This window comes from Ambystoma mexicanum, chromosome 1q, assembly GCF_040938575.1.
Source record: "Ambystoma mexicanum isolate Mex_15411 chromosome 1q, UKY_AmexF1_1, whole genome shotgun sequence".
NCBI classification, from domain to species: domain Eukaryota; kingdom Metazoa; phylum Chordata; class Amphibia; order Caudata; family Ambystomatidae; genus Ambystoma; species Ambystoma mexicanum.
This window is the reverse complement of record NC_090922.1, coordinates 1,035,174,461-1,035,195,704: the sequence shown is the minus strand read 5'-3', so window position 1 is coordinate 1,035,195,704 and position 21,244 is coordinate 1,035,174,461. Positions and strand designations below refer to the sequence as shown.

Sequence of the window (21,244 nt, the reverse complement as noted above, 5' to 3'; positions counted from 1 at the left end):
TATATAATCTCCAATACCTGCAATTGCTACATTTTTTAAAATCTGGTCATGCCATCCTCCAGATTTATGAGCACGTCTAGATCCAGGGAATCACTCCCTACTGCTTTGTTTTCTGTTCAAGCGCTGCATTATATTTTAAAACCAGAGATTGAAGTGGGCGATAACTAACGGGTACAGCATTCCTATAGTCTTCGGTGGGAATGTCACCCATTGTTCCCTTACTGCCAGTGACTTCATCACTGCTCCTGGAAGGCAAGCCAAGGGTACTTTTGTGTTTTGCTGCTTTCTCACTGGGGATGTGTACCTGGACCCTGCTGGGGCTGATTTTATATCACATCCTGCTGAGCTCTCTCACGGACACTAGATTGCATGTAGCCTGCTTGGGACACAAAATCCATTCCTAAACTGAATTCAACAAGAATTCTGCACCTGCAGTGATCAGGTTTGTCTTGCATGATTAAGGTGGAATTGCTGCTGGCACAGCTGTGGATATAGGTAATGGGTGGCTGGGGGTGGGGGTTGATTTAGTTTTTGGCATGTTCTATAAGAGGTGTGGCCAGTGGGTATTATAAATGAGAGGGCATAGAAAGCTGCATGCTGTCAGGGACAATGACTGAATTAATGACATTCTTTAAATATGCATGTTTTTTCAATGTGTTTCTTTCAGTCTCGCTAGTACATTCATAAAAGCAACGTGTGGGGGGATGGAAGAAAGGCAGGGTCCAGTTATGGGGATTGTATTGGGGGAAGGAAAGGGTGGGTGGGAATGAGAGGGGGCCAGGGGATCGAGGTAACCAAACTGTGAGAAATATAGGTTCACTACTTTTCTTGTAAACCTTGACCGTTGTTTACAATTCATATATTATATAAGTAATCATGTAGATATTTTAACTGAGGGTCCACAGTAAGTGAAGCAGTGTCACCAGAACCATGTCAGTGGAAAGAAACTGCTGATGACCACCTAGCGCCTGGCTATGTAGGGCGTGTGCTTCAATGCCACAGAACTATGAGATGACTTCCACAATCTAAGTTCTGTTTAATGACCCTTCCTCTTGAGTATTTTATTGGGTATAATGGGTGGAATGCTCCTTTTTCTTGGGGGTTGAAGAGTAACTACTTTTAAGACACATGTGGTATGTGTCTTCCGTATGGTTGGATATTTGGGGAAATGCTCGGACAAAAAACAAGGAACAAATGGACGTGACATGCAAAATGCACATGCATTAAATGACAGTCCGTGGTATTACAAATATATTGCAACAGTTTGTAGCACTTCCGCACCTGCATCGTTGCTTCTAAGCAACTGCTGTAGATGAGACGAATGGTCGGTCACATTGCACCGCTAGGGTCAGAATTCAAAGGGCATACCTATTGCTTTCATCGAATAGACCCCATTGTAGCGGGCAGATGCAGCATGCACTGCCCCATCAGCAGAGACAGAGTCTGCTACAGTGTCACTCAGCGTAGGCTAGAGGAGCTTTCAGTGCTTCACTGCACCCTCCTCCCCCACTTTGCGTTTTCTGAAGGTCTGCAGGACCCACTATGCACGTCTACAAGCTTATAAGATGCAGGGAAGAAGTCTGCCACTCGATATTCTGAGCCTCTACCAGGGGAGCACATATAACAACTCTTACTCTTTGTAGGGAACATGCTTTCATGGGATGCACACTTTGTGTGCACATTCCCTGTAACGGTACGCGTCTTGCATTCCCTACAGTAATGGTATGTATCACGACCTGCACACTTTTCATATTGTGGGACAATACCTTTTGCTGCTTCTTTAAAGGACAGATACATAGGATGATACATTGAGATTGCATTGATGTCTTCCAAAGTTACCGAAAGACATCATTATTGGAGAAACACATGATCAGTACAAGTGTGTTTCTTTTCTAGCCTCTCCATGATCTAGCAGCAGAGGCAGCCAGCAGTGGCCATCAAGATGACATGGCACTGGCCCTGAAGGCCCTTGGGAATGCAGGACAGCCCGCCAGCATCAAGCGCATCCAGAAGTTTCTGCCAGGATTCTCTGCCAGCGCTTTCCAGCTGCCAGTCAGGATCCAGACGGATGCAGTGATGGCCCTGAGGAATATCGCCCAGGAGGACCCGAAGAGGGTAAGTCCCAGCATGGCAAAAGAATCAATTCCTACCTTGGAAAATAATGGCTTGGGATTGGCAGATAAGATCCTTTGATGCCCATGTAATTATTTTAAAACCAGAATGTAGCGTTTCGTAGATAGGCTTGATATTGTAATTTGAAATGTTCCTACTAGCAATTTGGGCAAAATGTGATGCCAGGAAAGCTTAAATCATACTAACTGCGCACAAGTATACATTATCCTGAATTGCTTTAGTAAAATGATTGGATTGGTAATTGGCAAAAGATGTGCTAAATTTGCAAGGATTTTACCTCTCTACTAGAAATATGGCAGGATATAGGCAAGAGAAAAACATGTTTCCTATATACATAGAGTGGCAAGCCAACGAGTAAGCCAATTAACAAAACCATACAAAGAATACATGGTGGATGAATGTGTTTTTATTGTGCACGTGGCTTTAAATAAAAACACTACACATTGGAAATATTTTTAAATGACAAATAATCAATTCACAACCCTACATAATTCCATTAGACACACACACAGTTAAATGGAGGATGAATTTTGTGCCATGCATTCTATGAGCACAATTCTATTCAATAAAATCCCTGGCTCGTAACAGCAATTTCTTTGCAGAGGAAGCGACTGTCTGTGGGTGAAAGGAGGCTTGTGCCCGGCCCTCTATGCATATCTTTGTGCTGTAGGATATCCAGGCACTCATACATGCATTGAGCTCCATAGGGCACCTTGTAGGGTCCAGTGAACAGACCCCCTACATACCTGTGGTCAGTAAGTACATTTGCAGCGATGGACATTAAAGGTAACATCACTGCAACCACAGCTTTTCCTGTTCCTTCAATGCATCAGGGTGGAAATGGAAAATATAGAGGGTGACGCTCATGCTGGGCATGAGTACTTCCATATTTGTCCAAACAGTGCTGCTATATGTGTGGAAAGATCCCTGTGAGCATTGGGCTTTCATCAGTGCCTGACCTGCCACATGGGAGATTAAGCATGGGGTAAAGAAGTGCAGAACTGGCCCAGATCTGAGTGCACCATATTTTCAAACAGAATCTGCTTTGGTCTAGGCAGTCACACCAGCAGCACAGCTAATGGCTGCATGTTGATATTAGGGATTTCGTAGTGTAGTAGTAGCAGTAAGGGACCGTCTTAAAGATATTTATACACAGAAGATCACCTCATTAATTTCCCGAATATATGCCACATTATTAGCATTAAGGGACAGTCTTAAAGACATTTACACAAAGTGGAGCCCTTCATAAGTTTCATAAATAGAGGTAACATCATTAGCATCCGGGGACCATCTGAAAGACATGTACACACAGAGGATTCCCACACAGAGACTTAGAATGCTTATGTAGTGTTTCCAAATCAGATCACTCTTCAGGTCGGTGGATTTGCTCTCCTGTGCTCCATTCATAAAACATCACCACTGATATTTCAACCGCAATTGGGGACTTCTATTTGCTAATAGAGACATGTCAGTGCTTTGGTGTTTTCTCTATTCAGGTCCAGGAGATTCTGCTCCAAGTCTTCATGGACCGTAGAGTTCGCACTGAAGTCCGAATGATGGCCTGTGTGGTCCTGTTTCAAACCAAGCCTCGTCTGGCCCTAGTGACAACCATTGCCAACATTGCATCAAAGGAGAGCAAAGTGAACCTCCAGCTCGCAAGCTTTGTGTTTTCGCAAATGAAGGCCTTGTCCAAAAGTCGCGTCCCAGAGCTCCACCAACTGTAAGTACAACGCATGTACTAATATGCAGTTATGAATAATGACCATTGATGATTTATTTCTGGATTAATTCATTTATTTGTTTAATCTTCGTCCCAAATAGGGCAGCTGCTTGCAGTGTTGCCCTTAAGATCCTCAACCCGGCCCTCGACAGAATGAGCTATCGCTACAGCAAAGCTCTGCATATGGATACGTTCAAATGTGAGTAATAAAGGAGGGTGAAGTGGGGTTAGTCTATTTCAAAGCAAAAGGTTTCCTTGATTCAGTTCTTTCCAGTATTTTCTATATTAAAATTAATGAAGCTCTTAAATTTGATTATGCCATTGATGAAAATATTGAAAAAGGAGATTAATAATGGAATTTCGGACTATAAATGTGAAAACCGGAAAAAGTCCAGTGAAAATGTTATGAGTGCCATTAGTACCAATATATTCTTTAATTCATTTAAATTGTAAGAGGCGAACAAATCATGGCAAGACTTCATGGTGGAGTTCTAGGTTTAAAGCCTTTGTACAGTCGCACCTATGCACGTTTTTTAACCAAGAAAGAGGCCTCTTCCTGATATGCACCCTGTCTCTGGGAAAAAGAGAGCAATACTAGTAAGAGTGGACCCCTCCATCCTGAAGACCCTACCTGAAAGACCTGAAGACCCTACTCTTCAAAGAACACCTCATCAATTACTGTTCGCTCCACTCAACCCTACTTTTCACCCTCTACAGCTTCCTATCCATCCTGCTCCTTCTACCATCCAGGCTCTTCTGCTACCCTGCACTCTACTTGTAACCTCCAGAGAGCCACCCCATGTCCTATTTAGAGAGTTCCATTGCTCCCTAGCTACGTATGAATGTATGCAAGTATCTATATACATAGATTGGAAAACAATTGGGTATTCCCAAAATTGATGCCCCATCGCAATCACACCAGGACCTAACCAACACCCCTAAACATCACTATACATATGTATATATATATATACACATATATATACATACACACATATAAAAAATAAAAATAAAAAAAATAAAATAATATATATATATATATATATATATATATATATATATATATATATATATATATATATATATATAATATTTTGAATAAAAGAACTCAGGACCTGCTTAATTGAGGGCATTTGGGTTCTGAAGCCCAAGAGTACATCTATATTATAAGAGGAAGGATTCACAATAATATACAAAATAGCATTATGGGGGATCTAGCATTAGGGCGGATATGAATGGGAACTAAGGCTGGTCCTGAGTTCCCGATGCATTGAATTTCAGCGGTATACTTGCAGTAAGTTTCTCACCTTAACTGATCTTTAACTAACGTTTTTAATTGAAGTTGAAGGGTTTCGTTATTCCGTGGATTTTTTCTGTACCACTGGCCATCGGCCGTGCCCACTGTATATTTTAGAACACTACCAGATAACTGGCCATAGCTGAATGGCCAGTGAGTTCTCACCCCCGACCTCTCTGTATCTGTTAAAATTATGAAACTCTTTTTAATTACTTTTTTGCCATAGCCGCGTATATATTTATAATTAGGGTTTCCTGTTTTTAGTGTTTATTTTTTACTTCTCGGGTGTTTTTCTGGTATTTTCAAAACATTCTGAATCCTTGTTTATCAGTGTTTTCTCATGTGCCTACTTCAAACAATCACAGATGACTGTTTTTTCAACTGTAAACACACACGTATTCTTTTATTGTCACATTGCATACAAACGTAGGGTAATATCTCTCATGACTGGCTGCAAGAATAACATATGCCCAGGCTTTTTTGCTCCCATAGCGGAAATCAAAAGCTGACACCTATGAATGTGCACACAGTAAGTGAACATATGTCTTAAAGTGAAATATACAAATGTAGTTCAATTGATCTTCCCTTTAGAAGAAAAAGTGCAAGACAAAATAGCATAGGACTTTCAAAAAAAGAGATGAACACCAGAAAAAGAACCTTAGAGAGGAAATGTTCAAATAAATATCCGGGCAAAGTATAAATGGTGCTCAACCTATAAACCCAGCAATCTGTAGTGAAATGATCCCAAGAAAACAAAATCCCAATACGAGACAAGTGCTTCTGGTTTTGTGGGTAAGCGTCTGCAATGGGAACATGACAACCTGAGTAAACTCCTGGTAGCCAAATACTTGAGCAATCTTGCCAAACTCAAAGAAAACTAAGTGGTTGTGTTTGCCCTCTCAAAAAATGTTCTGCTGTCCACCGACTTGTGTCCTTTACTTCGGCCCTGAAAAGCAGCCAGACTCAGGGGAGAATAACTGCACCACTGTCCAGGATTCCAACCTCTCTGGCCACATCCTGAGGAAATACTCATGCCTTACTTGCCCTGTCTTTATTTCTCCTCCTCACCCGAATGTCAACAATACTCTGTTCTATAAAGATAACTTGAAAAGTACACATACCATAGTGACACTCAAAAATATAAATCCATATAGAACTATGTTAGGCAAAAAGTGTACAATTGTGGTATTATTCCCCCATCTTGACTGGGAGACTACAAATACCAGAATGCAAATCAGCAAAAGGCAACAGAAATGGTCTCTCAGACCATATAAATATATATATTCAGTGAATACACTTTGTTAAAGGGACATAATGGTTACAAGTAAAACCGAACCCCCCCCCCAGAAATTCACCAGTTATAGTAAGTTAAGCAACCATAACTCACACTACCACCATGCACTGCTAAGACTTAACACCCAGGACATCAAAGATGATATTACAATGCCTGTTTCCAGTGTATGGACTACAGATTGCAGCAGCTGTGTGTAGTTTTATAGCCTGGGTTATAGCCGCAAAACACATTTTTTTGCCTCCCCAGGCCCTCGCCAAGTGTCCCCCTCATCATTGATGACATCACTGATGCTATCACATATGAAATACATTTTGTTGAAAAGTCCCGACAAGGGGTTGTGTTTATAATGTTGGTAACAAGATATCCGCGGTAATTGGCCAGCTTGCCCTTTAGAGTGCAATACATTCAAAGACTGACAGTAGCATGGTTTTAAAACAAATATTGTGGTTTATTTCTTTTTTTTGTGTGTTATGAGATATATAAAACTAAGAAAACACACAGAATTCAGGACTGTGGACTATCTCCTATCCATGCAGTAACCGGACTGACCCTACTTAGCTTCAAAACGAGTACGGGACCTGTCCCCTCAGGCCATGTCGCTTTAAGTGGTCTGGAAACTTGTGCTAAGGCTTTGAAGCTAATCATGGTTGCTCCTGTTTACTGCATGGATGGGAGTCTCAGAAGCCTGTTTCCAGTGTATGGACTACAGATAGCAGCAGCTGTGTGTAGTTTTATAGCCGCATAGCCGCAAAACACATTTTTTTGCCCCCCAGGCCCTCGCCAAGTGTCCCCCTCATCTGTGCCAGCTCCTCCCACTCCTGATGACCTCCTCACCTCCCCGGCCCTCTCCCATTCCCCCCACGACACACAGTGTTTCTGTGACGCAGATTGCTTTGAGTATTTATGTATGTATGTATTTATTTTTTGTATAGCGCCGATAGCCCGTGGGCATCAGGGCGCTTAGGCAAACAACAAAAAACAAAACAATACAATAGGAAACGTCTGCGCTAAGCCATGAGGTGGTCATAATCCCCCGTATCCCAGTTCATCATCTGAAAAGATGAGTCTTCAACCCTTTCCTAAAAACAGTAAGGTTGGTAACGGTTCTGAGTGTTTCTGGAACACTGTTCCACAAGCTGGGGGCCTGCACCAAAAAGGAACTGCCCAGCCCAGATTTCAATTTAAACTTGGGGACGATCAACACACATTTACCCTTTGAACGAAGATTCCACTGGGGAATGGGGTATGGGAAAAATGTTTGAGCCTCGTGTTCCAAACTTTGTCCCTAGCTCCTCTAGCTCCTCTACAACTCCCACATTTCACATGGTTTCCTCTTGCGCCTCCCCTCAGCTCTAACATGATGGCTTTGTGCGTACCTAGTTGTCTTCTCAATTTCAGTCAAATCCGTCATAGGAGTCAAAAGTTATTAGCAATTCATTTCTTTGCGTTTCCTATGGGAGTCTGCCTCATCTTAACTATAGGGCGGCGACCGCCGTTCTATCATACATAGATACATATAAACATGCATGCAGCTACAGGTTTTTTAAATGTGCATTTGTTTCAATTGCATTACATGCCTATTCTTGCACGCAGACTGCAACCATTCGAAGAACATTAAGTGGGACTGACATTGATTGTTTAATATCTCACTTGTTCACTTGCTCATGCTACGGGTTGTGCTGCTCGATTTTACCTGCAGATTGAAATAGGAAGCAAGAAGCAGATCGGATTAGGAGTTATCGGCCCGGGGCCCGTCTTTAAGGCCCAAGCATAGCGAGGGCTTTTAATGAGGGGTCCTGGGCCGATAACTTCCGATCTAGCACGCCAGATAGAGTATGTATGCTATTAGGTAACCCGTGGTGCTGAGAGCATTGTATTTTGTTTAAATAAACAAAATATTTTAGCAAGATAACCAACCACTAGCCATGGTCTTCAACACAAAACTAGGCAGTGGCCATGGACTTTGGCTGTGCCGACTGTATATTCGGACATATTAATGGCCACTAGCTTTGGCCTTTAGCCAAGGCCACTGACTATAGCTTTCCACCTTGCAACACTAACTGACCACTAGCTACAGTGTTTGGTGATGGCCAGTGACCACAGCCTTCGTCATGGCCAAGTCCATGGCCTAAATTGATATTAAGAAAATCAAAGTTTTTATGTGCTAACATATTAATCACGTTATGTTTAATGCCGTTATCGATGTAATCTGTTATATACAATGTAATAGTTGTGATGTTATGATTGTGGTCATCGGCTGCGCAACCGGGGCCCGGAGTTAAGGTGGCTTTAGCTGAATTACATGGGTTTTGTTGCGTTATGTTCTCACCTTAACGTCCATGCAAGTAAAGTTTTTTCCTTAAATATATATATATATATACAAGCATACTCTTTCTTATGCAACTTGATGGAATTCAAATATGTATATATGTATTGGTTGTATTCTACATTACAAGGGACCTAAAATATACATTAAGCAAATGGAAACATCCTTTTTAAATGTAGTGTCTTCCGCATTGAAGAGCAATTGTTGAGAATTTTATGTTAGTGTAAAACAACATTTTTGAAGAAAATGTCCAATTATTGTTTATTTTTTAGATCCACTGATGGGTGGCGCAGCTGCTGATATCCTTATAATGAACAGTGCCAACACTATGTTTCCAGTATTTGCTTCTTCTAAGATGCGAGGGTACTTCACTGGTGGGGAGGTTGACCTTTTTGAGGTAAAGACTATGAATCGTTCAGTGAATCAATGTACTGCTTCCAAGTGCAGGAACATTATCCAAGGCCACAGATAATGTTCACTGAGTTGTTAACTTAAGGCATGTTCCTTCTCTTTTATGCTACTCAGAACATGTTGGACACTATTGCTGGCCGACCTTGGTATAGTACCAAATACCCTCACTTTCCTCTAGCTTACATGCTTGAGGTAACATATACATAGGGTCCGCACAAATGAGGGTATGTTACAAGTGGGAGAATGTAACTTTTTAAGTTTACTTTGGAATTATGTGATCAATACGCTATGAGATCAGCTGAATTTGCATCCCCAGTTTGGCAGCCATCATTCACTCAGATCTGCTTGCCTGTGACCTTTATCAGCAAAGCCTGTTTATAAAAGTCAAACTGACAAAGATTCCAAGGAATTCCATGACGGTATGTTTTACCTTATCATGCTGGCTAAGGGGATGGACTTCTTATCAGACTATCAGACACCTGACCATCAGCTTGTCTCAGCTACATCCATGTTAAAATCAGGGCTAGAATCACACCATCTATACAATTCTAGCATGAATGTCAGTGCGACATCACTCACTTTTCCCAGGTTAGCCAAAGGGAAAGCCAACATTAACATTTGAATGTGGGTAGTACATGTCACAGTCAGTACATTATTTGAATGAAGTGTTTTGGGGGCTGATTGGGTCTTGAAGAAGAAGAGAGAGTTGAATTTAGCCTTTTCTCGCACTGATGTCACTGCAATCTTTCACATAAAAGAGAGATAAAGATATTTCTAAATTTCTAAACGCATCCTCCATTTGACTCATACATGAGTGAATTCATGCTGACTGTGACTAAACTTTGTCCATTTTGTAAGCTATCCAAGCTTGTCTTGGAAGGTCCACAGGAAAAGGAAAATGGCACTTTTTTTGGCAACACATTGAGAGGCAAAAGATATAATATCTTCATTGATCTTATATTCTTAGATACCCCGAAATTAGTCAATAAATATTTTAACATGTTTCTGAACTGTTAATCTAATTTTGCCTACATATAGTGGTCTTCCAGCTGCTACGTGAATGTTTTGCTATGGAATCGTCCAAGGTGAAATTCTTTCCTATGTCTCATTAGGTTGCTCTCCGAGCCGAAGGCCTGGAACAAACTCTGAGGAAGCAGAATGTCCCATTTGCTGAGTACCCAATGCGCAAAAAGATAATGCAGATAGCGAAAACTGTAAGATTTCTCTCTGTGTATCCACACCTATCCTAGCATTGCTACCTAACAAACATGATTGTCATATCTCACACCAATACATTTTGAATTTAACCAATAATCATGCATGATTCCCTCTTTAAAATGAAGAAAATATGTTTTTTCCCTAAGAAGTTACATACAAATGAGACCCCAACCACTCCTGCCTCCAAAAAGTGTACTTTTTTGTGATGAGAGTGCTTAATTGGTGTTTTCTTTGACAATACTTAGAATAACGCATCCAAAGAATTTGTTTGCCGTATTGAGGTCGCAAGGGTAAAACCTGATGCACAAAAGAATGTTGTGTGTGGGCTGACCCTGGCGGCCTGCGAGTGCAAACAGGGGACATGGTAAGTACAATAAGTGGGCCTCAATGGGAAGGAGGTGGGCGAGGAGGGACGTGGAGGGGGGACATGGAGTGGAGCGAGGCTGCAGCTAATTGAGAATGGGTAGGGAAAGAAATAGAGGTCCCTCCCAAAAATAGCATTGGAAGAGTGCCACCTTGCTGGTGTGTGGCCTGCTGACTGTGGCACATCTCACAATTGACAGTACATAGAGACAGAGAACCAAAGCATGCACTCTAGCAAATCATTTGCCTCATAACTAGTTTGGCAATGCATTAAGGTAGTGGTGGTAATTCCATTACCCCTCTTTTTCTTGGATGGTAATGGAATCACTGGCAATATTACAGCACTGCCAAAATTCATGTTTGGCCACAAAGCAGAGTGTTTACCTCCAGCCAGCAGTCAGAGGTAAATTCTCCTCTTCAAGGCCAAAGATTGGCAGATTTACCACAACAGAATTACCTATTGTGGTAAATCTGCCAAATTCCTAATGGCATCATATAGACTCAGAAAATGGGGATTAAAAGCACCATGCCGCCACTTCTAATCCGGTGGTAAACCCATCATACCAAGTGATGAGAGCAGTAATCAAGTTTAACAGTATGTCTGTGGAAATACCACAGGGAACTCGTAATAAAGCTTCTTTACTTGTTACACATTTATCCTAACTATTAAAGCAAACAATTGATGAAATTGTTGTGAAAGGCTTTTAAAAATTTCACTAAGCAAAGCATCAAAGGTGACATAAATGGGAAAATTAGCTAAATACCGGAATTCTGAAAATTGAGGCTAGAGGATAGACTATTTATTACCAATTTCAACTGCATTTTAGTTCAATGTGGCTTTTTACCTTATGTGTGGATGTGTTCTTGTATTTTGATGGTTCTGGTATGATTATCTGTTAAGAAAAGGCTCAGTGCTGCTAACTCGTTCTATAGCATCTCTTGGCTCTCCACCACTGGACTCCTTGAGATGGGCAAGTCTTGTGGATCTTTTCAGTTCAGAATCGTTGCTTCCCTGAAAACCAACTGATGAGACCGCTGTATGTCCAACCAGGAAAGAAGCCTGTACGACTGTATGGGCCAGTAGGTCCTCCTGGTAATGCACCAGGACGTCGCTGCTTTCCAAGGTGCGGTAAAGCTGAGAGGCAACCAAATGTGTGGAGCTGCCTCCTCAAGATAGTTACCATACCCTACTCCTGTGCATTCCTTAGTAGCCCACTAAGCTATGCGCTGAAGTAGATAGCAATATATATTGTCCCTAGGCATGCCATTACGTAGTGTATTTGCTAGCGTTATTCGCCTTTGCAAGGTATCCCTACAAAATATCCCCACGCAAAAGCGATATTTTTGGGGAGGATATTTTGTGGAAGCGGGGTTTGCGGGGGTGCCCCCCGCAGGGTCCATGGGTCAATATGTTGATATTTTTGTATCACAATATATTTTTGCAGTGATATGAACACATGGAAACCTTTCCAGTACATGCAGTTTAATGTAGCACCAGCTTACATCACTTTGGAGATAATATACATCTACCCAGGTTCCTCACTACTACCTCTTACATCCAAGCTAACTCATCAATCAGGACGATTCCCTTTTATCCAAATAAATGCTCACAACTTTAATGATTATGTTGTACATAGGAGATTTGTTTTCTTGTTCAATAATTAAAAACATATCACTATAAGTGCTGTGTTTTTTTCACATGTTCTTAGTTGTTTCAATGGAAAGGATTGCCTTCAGAAGTTCCTCTGATTTCTGCTTACATTAAACTATTGGGCCAGGAGATTTGCTTTGCTGACCTCAACAAGGAGTCTATTCAGAGTGCAATCAAGGTAACACATGTCACATTTTAACACCCCCCATTGCTGGTCTTCCACTCGTTCCTCTGGTTTAATTCCCCCTCTGTTTGTTTGACCCATGAAAGGCTCTTTATGAACCAGCAGCAAGACACAGCATGGTGAAGAATGCCATGAACAAACTTCTCAATGGTGTTGCTGGACAATACTCCCAACCAATTTTGGCAGCTGAACTCCGCCACATCGTTCCCACCTGTGTTGGTCTACCCATGGAATTGAGCTTATATTCTGCTGCTGTCGCCAATGCTGCTATTAACAGTAAGATTTATCACAATTTGGATGGTCATTCACATTCTTAAAGTGGTAGTCTGATGAAATGTGCTTTCTCCTTGATTTGAGAAGGAGAGTGTTTTGTGTTAGATCCCAGATTGTTAACATTTTAGCAGTGCTGTGCTTTATTTAATGTGGATCTTTGTCTTTCACAGTTGATGTAAAGGTGGCACCCACTCCATCCTCGGATTTCAGTGCCGCTCAGCTTCTGGAGTCTGATATTCAAGTTCATGCTGATATTACTCCCAGGTAAGTAAATATCTAGTGATATTTAGGTACACATACTGCTGTTGAACAAACTACTGACCTGGTTCTGACATTATGTTATGGACTTTTTAGAGCCCCACCTCGTCTACATTGCTTTGCTTCTGTGCACAATTGTGTGGGTGTGCTGCTGCTTTAGGATACTGCCACAGGAGCTAATTCAAGGAATTCTGTCTCCATAAGATTCACATCTTTGAGTTCCTAAATATGTAGCGGAATGACCCTATAGAGGATGGGAATGAAAGTCCAAAGACAGGTTGGAAATAGAGTAAGACATACCACATGCTCATCTTTAAACTCTTTCAATGGAACATGAGCGAGCTTAAGGGTACTGAGGCATTGGACTGGATAAGAGAGGGTTTGGTGGGATTTACATGGGTGTTGATTTTAGTGGGACTACATTTCAGGAACATGTCCGTGATATGGAGCCTTCTAGACAAGCAATATAAGAAGCTACGGCTAGATCATTAGATGCCAGACTTGCTGAGTGTTATGAGTTTCATGATGTGCAACTTAAGCTATGCATCTGAAAGAGAAGCATGTTTGCAGCTGTTACTGATGTGGCCAAATGTAAGGCAGCCCATAATGAACTAATTTCAAAGAATGTGAAATCACGCCATGAGTAGCTTTGCATGACTTCAGAAAGAGTTATATTCATGAACCAATCAGGTTGGTCCACACACCTCTCCCCTTTACCAGGAGAGAGTTACTTGAATTTGGGTCTGCGAGTGTGCAGATTTAAGACGCCATCTTTGTCAGCTTTACTGATCTGTAGGATCAAGTGATTGCTAATTCAAGGTGGTGGCCACTTTCCTAGTCATCGATATGTTGTGGCAAGATCAGTGAACCTGCAGGAATCTGAATTGTTGCTCTCGGGAGTTAGTCTGTAGCACATGCAAGTGTGGTTTGAGCATATTTCAGGAGCACTCAACGTCTTAGCATGGCCTCTGTACAGAGGTACCTTCTGATGGACATAAGGAACTAAACCCATGTGCTCTCCACCCTCTCATCTGTATTATGCGTGTTGGCATCTCTCTGCTTCAGGTGTGACTTGCAATCTCAAAAGTAATTTGGGAGCCAAGACTAATTAGGAAGATGATGCCCCACTGGCCACTGGAATAAAGGGGTAATTTATGGTTGTGTTTATCGCCTACCAGCCTTTTAGAGGGGTACGTCATTCATTAGGAGAGATTTAACATGTATTCTTCTAATAAATGCTTAAGATAAGCTAGCAGTTTAACAATAAACATAGTGTGGGAATGACAAACTCTGGATCAATTGGGTGCTGGTAGGGTATGATGGTCCAGTGGTCGCTGTTGAGCGATTTTGATGAATTATATGGTCCAGTCAGGTCTTAATCATTAATTTGTTTATTTTTGATTAGTTAGCACCAAAGAAAACATCATTGTAGAAATGAATGACAAGTTTTTGACATGGTAAATCGCTACACAGCCGACGCGCGTTTCAACTTAAGTCTTTTTCAAGGCCAATTGAGTTATGGGGTGGGCTTCAAGATACTGTAGGCTGGTCCTCCCAGATAAGGGCGCCAGGGGGGCTGGATAGCCGATCGTTGGCCGGGTCCGGCGGTTTCGTTGCGTGCGAGCGTTCTCGGAAATACGTGTGCTGAGATTCGGAAACAAGAAAAGAGGAGGTGCGCAGGAGAAAGGGAGTCCCGCCACGATTAACTCCACCCTTGCTAAAACTATAACAATAAATATAGGCAGATTTAACAAGTTCACAAAGGGGGGTAGAATAGAATGTTCCGTTATTTGGCTCCATGCCTATGTAACTCAACCCCGATTACACATAGGGATCTGCCCTACTTACAAGAATAACCTACTAATTCCCAATGCATTATAGCTAAGGAACCAACCTCCCAGTTGTATTGCATGTGAGCTGACAATTTAGTCCTAGTGCAATGAGGCCACTTGAATTCTAAAAGTACCGCCATTAACATACCATAGCATAACACAACACAACATAACATAGCACATTATAATTAGCTGGAAGATTAAAATGCTATCCACGTCTAGTTAATCTCCATCATGTCAGCTCTAGTCTCCCTGACAAGTGCTGTCCTTGTGTATATAATATGCAAGTTTTACTCTTTTAAGCACTGCAACCACTTGAAAAAGATCCATTGGTGCTATATGGCGATGGATAAGCTGGTGTAGTTAGTGTTTATGACAGATATAACTACATGTATCAGTAATCAAACTGGGCCTTTGACACTGAAAATTGCAATGTGAAGTGCAGAGGGTCTTGTTCACTAGGGTAAGCTAGGGTGATGTGGCCTTATCACTTGAACCTCGTTTTAATGTATTTATTTAATTAATATGGAGTTTATTTATGGCTCCAGCACATAATACTTATTCAGTTCACAGTCCTGTATTGACTAGATGATCGCAAAGTCAGTGGCTATAGTGACTGTGTAGAGAATGCGGGATCTTTCCCCAATAGTGGAAAAGCCAGACATTGGCTCTCATTACAGGGTTGCCGGTAAAACCGTCCGGAAGGCGGCGGGTTACCGGCAACCCTGTAACACTGTTTCGGCCACCTGCCTCGCCGGTGCCATCGGGGTATCATGCCAGGTGGCGGAACGGTAAATCCCCATTCCTGTGGAGTCTCATGAAGTACCGGCACAGTTGCTAACGGCGCTTGAGTGAAAACACTGCCGGTAGGTGTCTGAACTCCCGGCAGGTCCAGAAAGGGTGCCTGTACTTTTCTACTGGCACGCTTGTTTCCTGACCGCCAAACATTTAATGAGGCCCATTTGTCCATTTGTTCCGAAAGATTTAGCAAAGGTGTATGTTTTCTGAGTCAGGTTCGGATTTTGAACTTCCATTTATTAATAAATATAAATTGTGTCAATCAGAAACACTTAAAGAAATGCACATAGTAGACAGGGCAGCCCTGCGACACAACGCCTTCAACTAGTGTAATGCACACTGGACACTGTATGAGATGATGCTAGGAGAAGAGCAGAACACAGGTTGGGATGAAAACAGATGGAATGACACAGAGAGGAGTAACATCCATCCACTGTGGAGCATATTAATGTAAGTGCAGTTATGGTCAAAGGGGCTATCAAGGGGTGAAAGAAGAGTTCCTGGATACTATGGGAACACCTTTAAAGTAGAAGAGATGGTGGTTGAGGGCCGACTTGACCACATGAATATTGATTGTGTTTTTAATAGCAGGGTGTATAGAGTTCCAGTGGTGAGGGGGATGAAAGAGCAGAAGCAGAATCAAAAGGCTGTGCGGGGCTGGTGAGGGGAAGAGAGATTGAGAAGGGTGCTAGGGGGAGACTGATGAGTGATAGAAGCAGTCAGGTGGGGGGTTCGTTTTTGAAAAGACGAAGGTGAGTTTCAGAAATAGAAAAGTGTACACAGGCTGGTTGGGCATAGAGAATGATCTATTTAGGCAGTGGGGAAGAGGTTGGTGATGAGCAGGAGAGATTATAACTTTTATGAGTGGACAAATTGCGACTTTTGTCAAGAGGGGCAAAGGAGTAATGAGGGAGGCTCAAAAGAAAGATCAGGCAGCGTCAAGATGCAGATGAGCAGTTTGTTGGAGTGCTAGGTGTGACGAGGGTGGGTCTTCCTGATGTGTAGCAGGTTGATCTGTTCAGCTCTGGTAGCAGAGACAGTGAAATGATGGAGCTTTAGATTGCTATTGTTGGAGGACCCCAAAGATGCAAGCCTTGAACACTTGGGGAGGTGCTCGGGGGAAGAAGGTGGTAATAAACAGGGGTTGAGGCATTGAGGGCTGGAAGATAAAGGAATTCAGTTTGAGAGGTTTCCAGCATTAGACAATGGAGACACAGGTAGTTGAGAGCATGTGGATACCTCTGAGAATAGGTCTGGTGTGAAGGTGGGAATTGAGAAGAAGAATTAAGTTTATTAATACTGAGGTTGAAGGGTGTAACCCTTATGGACTGTCCATGCGGTCTCCGTTGCTGTTAAGTTACAGGTGCAATACATGAATACCCCTTTCCTGTAATATGACTGTTTTCATGCCTGTATGGAACGCTGGATGGTTGAGCAGCTGGGGGGTCCAGAGTGTGCCCTGGGTAACAGACTTCCAGATCAATCGATTTCTAATCATGTCTGCTTCATTTATATTTAGATCAGAAGGGCTGGGATAAATTATAACATAGTAAAATCTCAAAACTTTTTGGACCATTGCCCTGGCGGCTCTGTATGCAAAACAAAGGGGCTTGAATGTGATTTCTTGCTTCACAGGTGGAGAGATTTCAGAATGGAGGCTAAATGGTCAGTGTTCCTGATCAATGAATACTCTGCCAACATGTTATCACAAACCTTGGCAGACTATTCTGTACTTATCAAAGCCAAACAATGGCTACTTAAGGAGGCCATGGTAGATGTTACCAACACAGTTGAGTTGTGTTGAAACTAGTGCATTAATCTCAGAAACCTCATGGCAAAATGAATGTTTAATCTAAGGCCATCTTGTAATCCACGATGATCCCAAGATTCATTATGGAGATGACGATAGGGAGCCACTTCATCTCCATATGCTGAGCAAAGTGCTCTTTGCTGCAGACATTGATGAAGGATGTATCCACCCCTAGAGGAAGCAAGAACAATGCCCTACTCTCATGGAGGATTTGCACTGTAAATTAGTTTTCGGCTTAAATATTATTATATGGCGAATCAAGGCATTGATGGGCAATGTAATAAATGGGAGATCGATCTTCTCCAATGAGAGCCTTTACATGCCTGTACCTTTATGCAAATTAACACTTCCTGATATGGTTCCTATATATTTAATACTCTTGATCGAGTCATGATTGTATTCTACTGTACCAATGTAGAGCCATCCAGGCTGTTCTCATTTCCTGATGTCCGCTCTAGTTATAATTTTGCATAGACAGCGGGTCTTCCATTGGCTGTTCGGTTAATACTGGCATGAACCATAGCTATAAAATAAATCAGCAGACAAAAATGTGGACCAATAAATACATGCCAACGTTTTGATGCAGCTAGAGGGGAGAATCCATCACGGGAAGCAGGAGAAATACATTTTCCCACAGGATTGCACTGGGGTAACAATTATTTTAGGTGGGAGAAAGTGAAAAATAACAATATTTTAAAATTGAACGATCAGGAGTCTCCCTCCTACATCTGGAGGGTTGGCATGTATGCAATATGAATGGTGGCTTTTGTCCTGTCACCCAAGAATGTGTTATACAAACTGCAATGTATTTGTTTAAGTGGCCTGGAGTTCATTGTGATCTGGGTAGCCTATGGCAACCTATCCGTGGTACAGGCTCAGAATGTTCCAGGCAACCAAGGTTGATGGGAATGTTTCTGATGATATATATTAGATTTGGAGATAGCAATCTTATAGTTGTGGTTAGGTTGGACTCGACATAGGAGAAAACAAACTTTCCAAAGAGAAACCCTTACCAAACCTATTTGAGAGACATTTATTCGAACGTTTTGAGAGATTCCTTCCGGGGGAAAGAAACACGTATTTAGGGAATGTTTGTACTCAGCTTCATCAAAATGCTGGATGGAGTGACACCAAACATTCCCTAAATACGTGTTTCTTTACATTTTTCCCTTAGACATTTCTTTTTTAAAAAGCTATCCAAAAAAGGGAAAACATGAGGCACAAAAATTCTGAGCTCACTGACCAGCCCATAGAAGTGCATGCTGCTATTGCAGAGCCTGGTTAGTTCATTTTGATTGGCAGATCGATGAACTGAAGTGGACAGAAGTTAGAAGCAGCTTGGTTAAATTAAAGAAAGCAATTCGGATTGGTTGGTGATGTACTGCACATTTTTAGTTGGCTGCCATCTTGATCTAAGGACTTCACCTGGGGGTTTGCAGGTACTATGTTGAAAGTGATTGGGAAACGGGCATGGACCAACACTCTGGGTCACTCACACAACGGGTTATGGGCTGCACTAGAATCTGACTTGTTTTAATGGAAAGGTGGCGGATTTGTCAATATGGTCTTCACCCTTAGCTTTATGACCCCAATTAAATTCTGCAGATCAGGATCTGTGAACCTGTCTTTTAGATGGTGGTGGTCAATGGGGGTGTGTTTGTTGTACTGTGAGCATAGTCATAGGCAGTGGCCCAGGCACAGTTATTCCCCTGGAATAGTGTCCACCGGGCATAGCTGTGGGAACTTTGGGTAACTTTGATGTGCCTGAGGCACTAGCCATTACAAGTGGGCACATTGGCTCTCTTTGAGGTGGCCAGGGCATTGCCAGATGCCACGCACTGGCAAAGGGTTTGCTGGGCATGGCCAACGGCCAGATCCAGTGGGTAATTTATGACTCTTTGAGGTACACTCTTCATGGCCAAAGGTCATGCCCCAGACCAAGTGTCTACAGTGGCCACTGCAGGTATGTTAGTGTAGATCATTAAATCAAAATAAACAAATAACAAAAAACCTACTCGAGTTATAGATAACCTTCTTTAATAATATTTTAAAAATTCACAGAAAAACCTTCACTTGAAATAACGATTTGTTTTCAGAGCAAAAAATAAAAAGCAGACACATTCACCAGTTATGATGACCAAGCCAACCATAGGTTGGACACCACCCGTGACTGCCCATGATGTGTTCTATCAATAAGCCAAGATGTGGTCTGATGTCTAAGAGATGGTTGTTGGATCAGAAAACCTGTGCTCAAATCCCTATATCCTCAGGTGCCTCGCTTCTCTTCTCTGATGCTCTGTAAAAAAATACTTCAAAAGAAGCTTTGTAGCGCCACTCGGTGCAGCATAAAAAAAGTGACCTGCTTTCCTTTGAATATCATTAAGTGGCCTGGGAAATGGTTTTAGGAACAGAAAAACGATTAGTTTGACATTTCTGAAGTAGCATCCTGTTCTGTATGAAAAGGTGCCCAGTCGTTGCCACTTTGTGGTTTGAATAGCTCATGTGTGTGCCTGTGCAAAACGGTCAGAGGAAATAGGATAAGAAATTAGGGCCTTACAAGGGAGAAATGCCCAGTGCATACTTGAAACTCAACCCCTCCAAGGCCAAATTCCTACTCCTCACCAACAACACCAAACACCCTGGCTATCAACCATGAATTCTAAGGGATTCACACATGAGCTCACCTCATACACCAAATCCCTAGGGTTCCATATTGGCAAACACCTCTCCTTCAAGACACACATAGCTAAGAAAACTCAGACAGCCTGGTATCAGCTCTCCCTCCCGTAAGAAAGTCAAGACCTTCCTCCCTCCATACAGCTTTAGATCCACCGTTCAAGCACTGGTCTTATTCCACCTGGATGGGGCAGTGCACCCCTCAAAGGCATCCCGTCCTCCCTTGCGCCCCTGAGAGTGTCCTACACACGGCTGCACACCTCATCAAGGGCCTACACAGATACAACCATATCACCTGGTCCCTCTTCGGCCTTCACTGGCTCCCACTGCAGGCACGAATCACCTTCAAGTTTTGCTACATCATCTATAAGGCAGTCGCCCATAAGTCACCAAGCTACCTTGCGAGAATCTCAGCATCTCCGGAGGACAGCATATCACCAGGAAGCCAGGACATGTGCAGACTTGAAATCCGCAGCTGCAAAAAGGAAAGGACCAGAAAACAAGCCTTCTCTGCCTACACCCCAACAATATGGAAATTCCTCCCTGTCAGCATCAGATTGGCCCCAATGCTCCTACAATTCAGAAAATAACTCATGACCTACCTCTTCAGGGAATCTCTCTGCCTCAACACATACACCATCACATCGCCCCTCGGGCCATCGACTTACTAGAGGCCGCCTGCCCCTCTCCTCCCCGCCACATGGTACAGCTGTACCCCTCTTATGTGCCCATCTGTATCCAATCCCCCCACTGTATATCTGCATTGTTATCTCTGGAAATCACTCTGTTATGCATCTGTACTGTTGTAAACCTCTGTAAAGTGCTCTGTTATGCATCTGTACTGTTGTACACCTTTTTAAAGCGCTATGTTGCTTCTCGAAGCCAGGTCTGCGCTCAATAAATACCATAATAATAATACAAATAATAAATGGAGCCTTCATGACCCACAGAGGAAAAAGGGACATTTAAAATATTTGTACTATTTCCAGCTCGGTTGCGC

General features: G+C 42.4%; 1 protein-coding gene across 1 annotated transcript in view; it reads left to right on the top strand.

Annotated features, from left to right (window-relative positions):
• The window catches only part of LOC138540824 (vitellogenin-A2-like), a 72,045-nt gene that overhangs the window by 12,524 nt on the left and 38,277 nt on the right, over positions 1 to 21,244 (top strand). The window contains exons 11-18 of the mRNA XM_069641712.1: positions 1,897 to 2,115; positions 3,630 to 3,853; positions 3,955 to 4,052; positions 9,043 to 9,167; positions 10,294 to 10,395; positions 12,472 to 12,591; positions 12,684 to 12,873; positions 13,041 to 13,134. Of these exons, the coding sequence (XP_069497813.1) occupies positions 1,897 to 2,115; positions 3,630 to 3,853; positions 3,955 to 4,052; positions 9,043 to 9,167; positions 10,294 to 10,395; positions 12,472 to 12,591; positions 12,684 to 12,873; positions 13,041 to 13,134 (1,172 nt within the window). The remainder of the gene's footprint in view (positions 1 to 1,896; positions 2,116 to 3,629; positions 3,854 to 3,954; positions 4,053 to 9,042; positions 9,168 to 10,293; positions 10,396 to 12,471; positions 12,592 to 12,683; positions 12,874 to 13,040; positions 13,135 to 21,244) is intronic.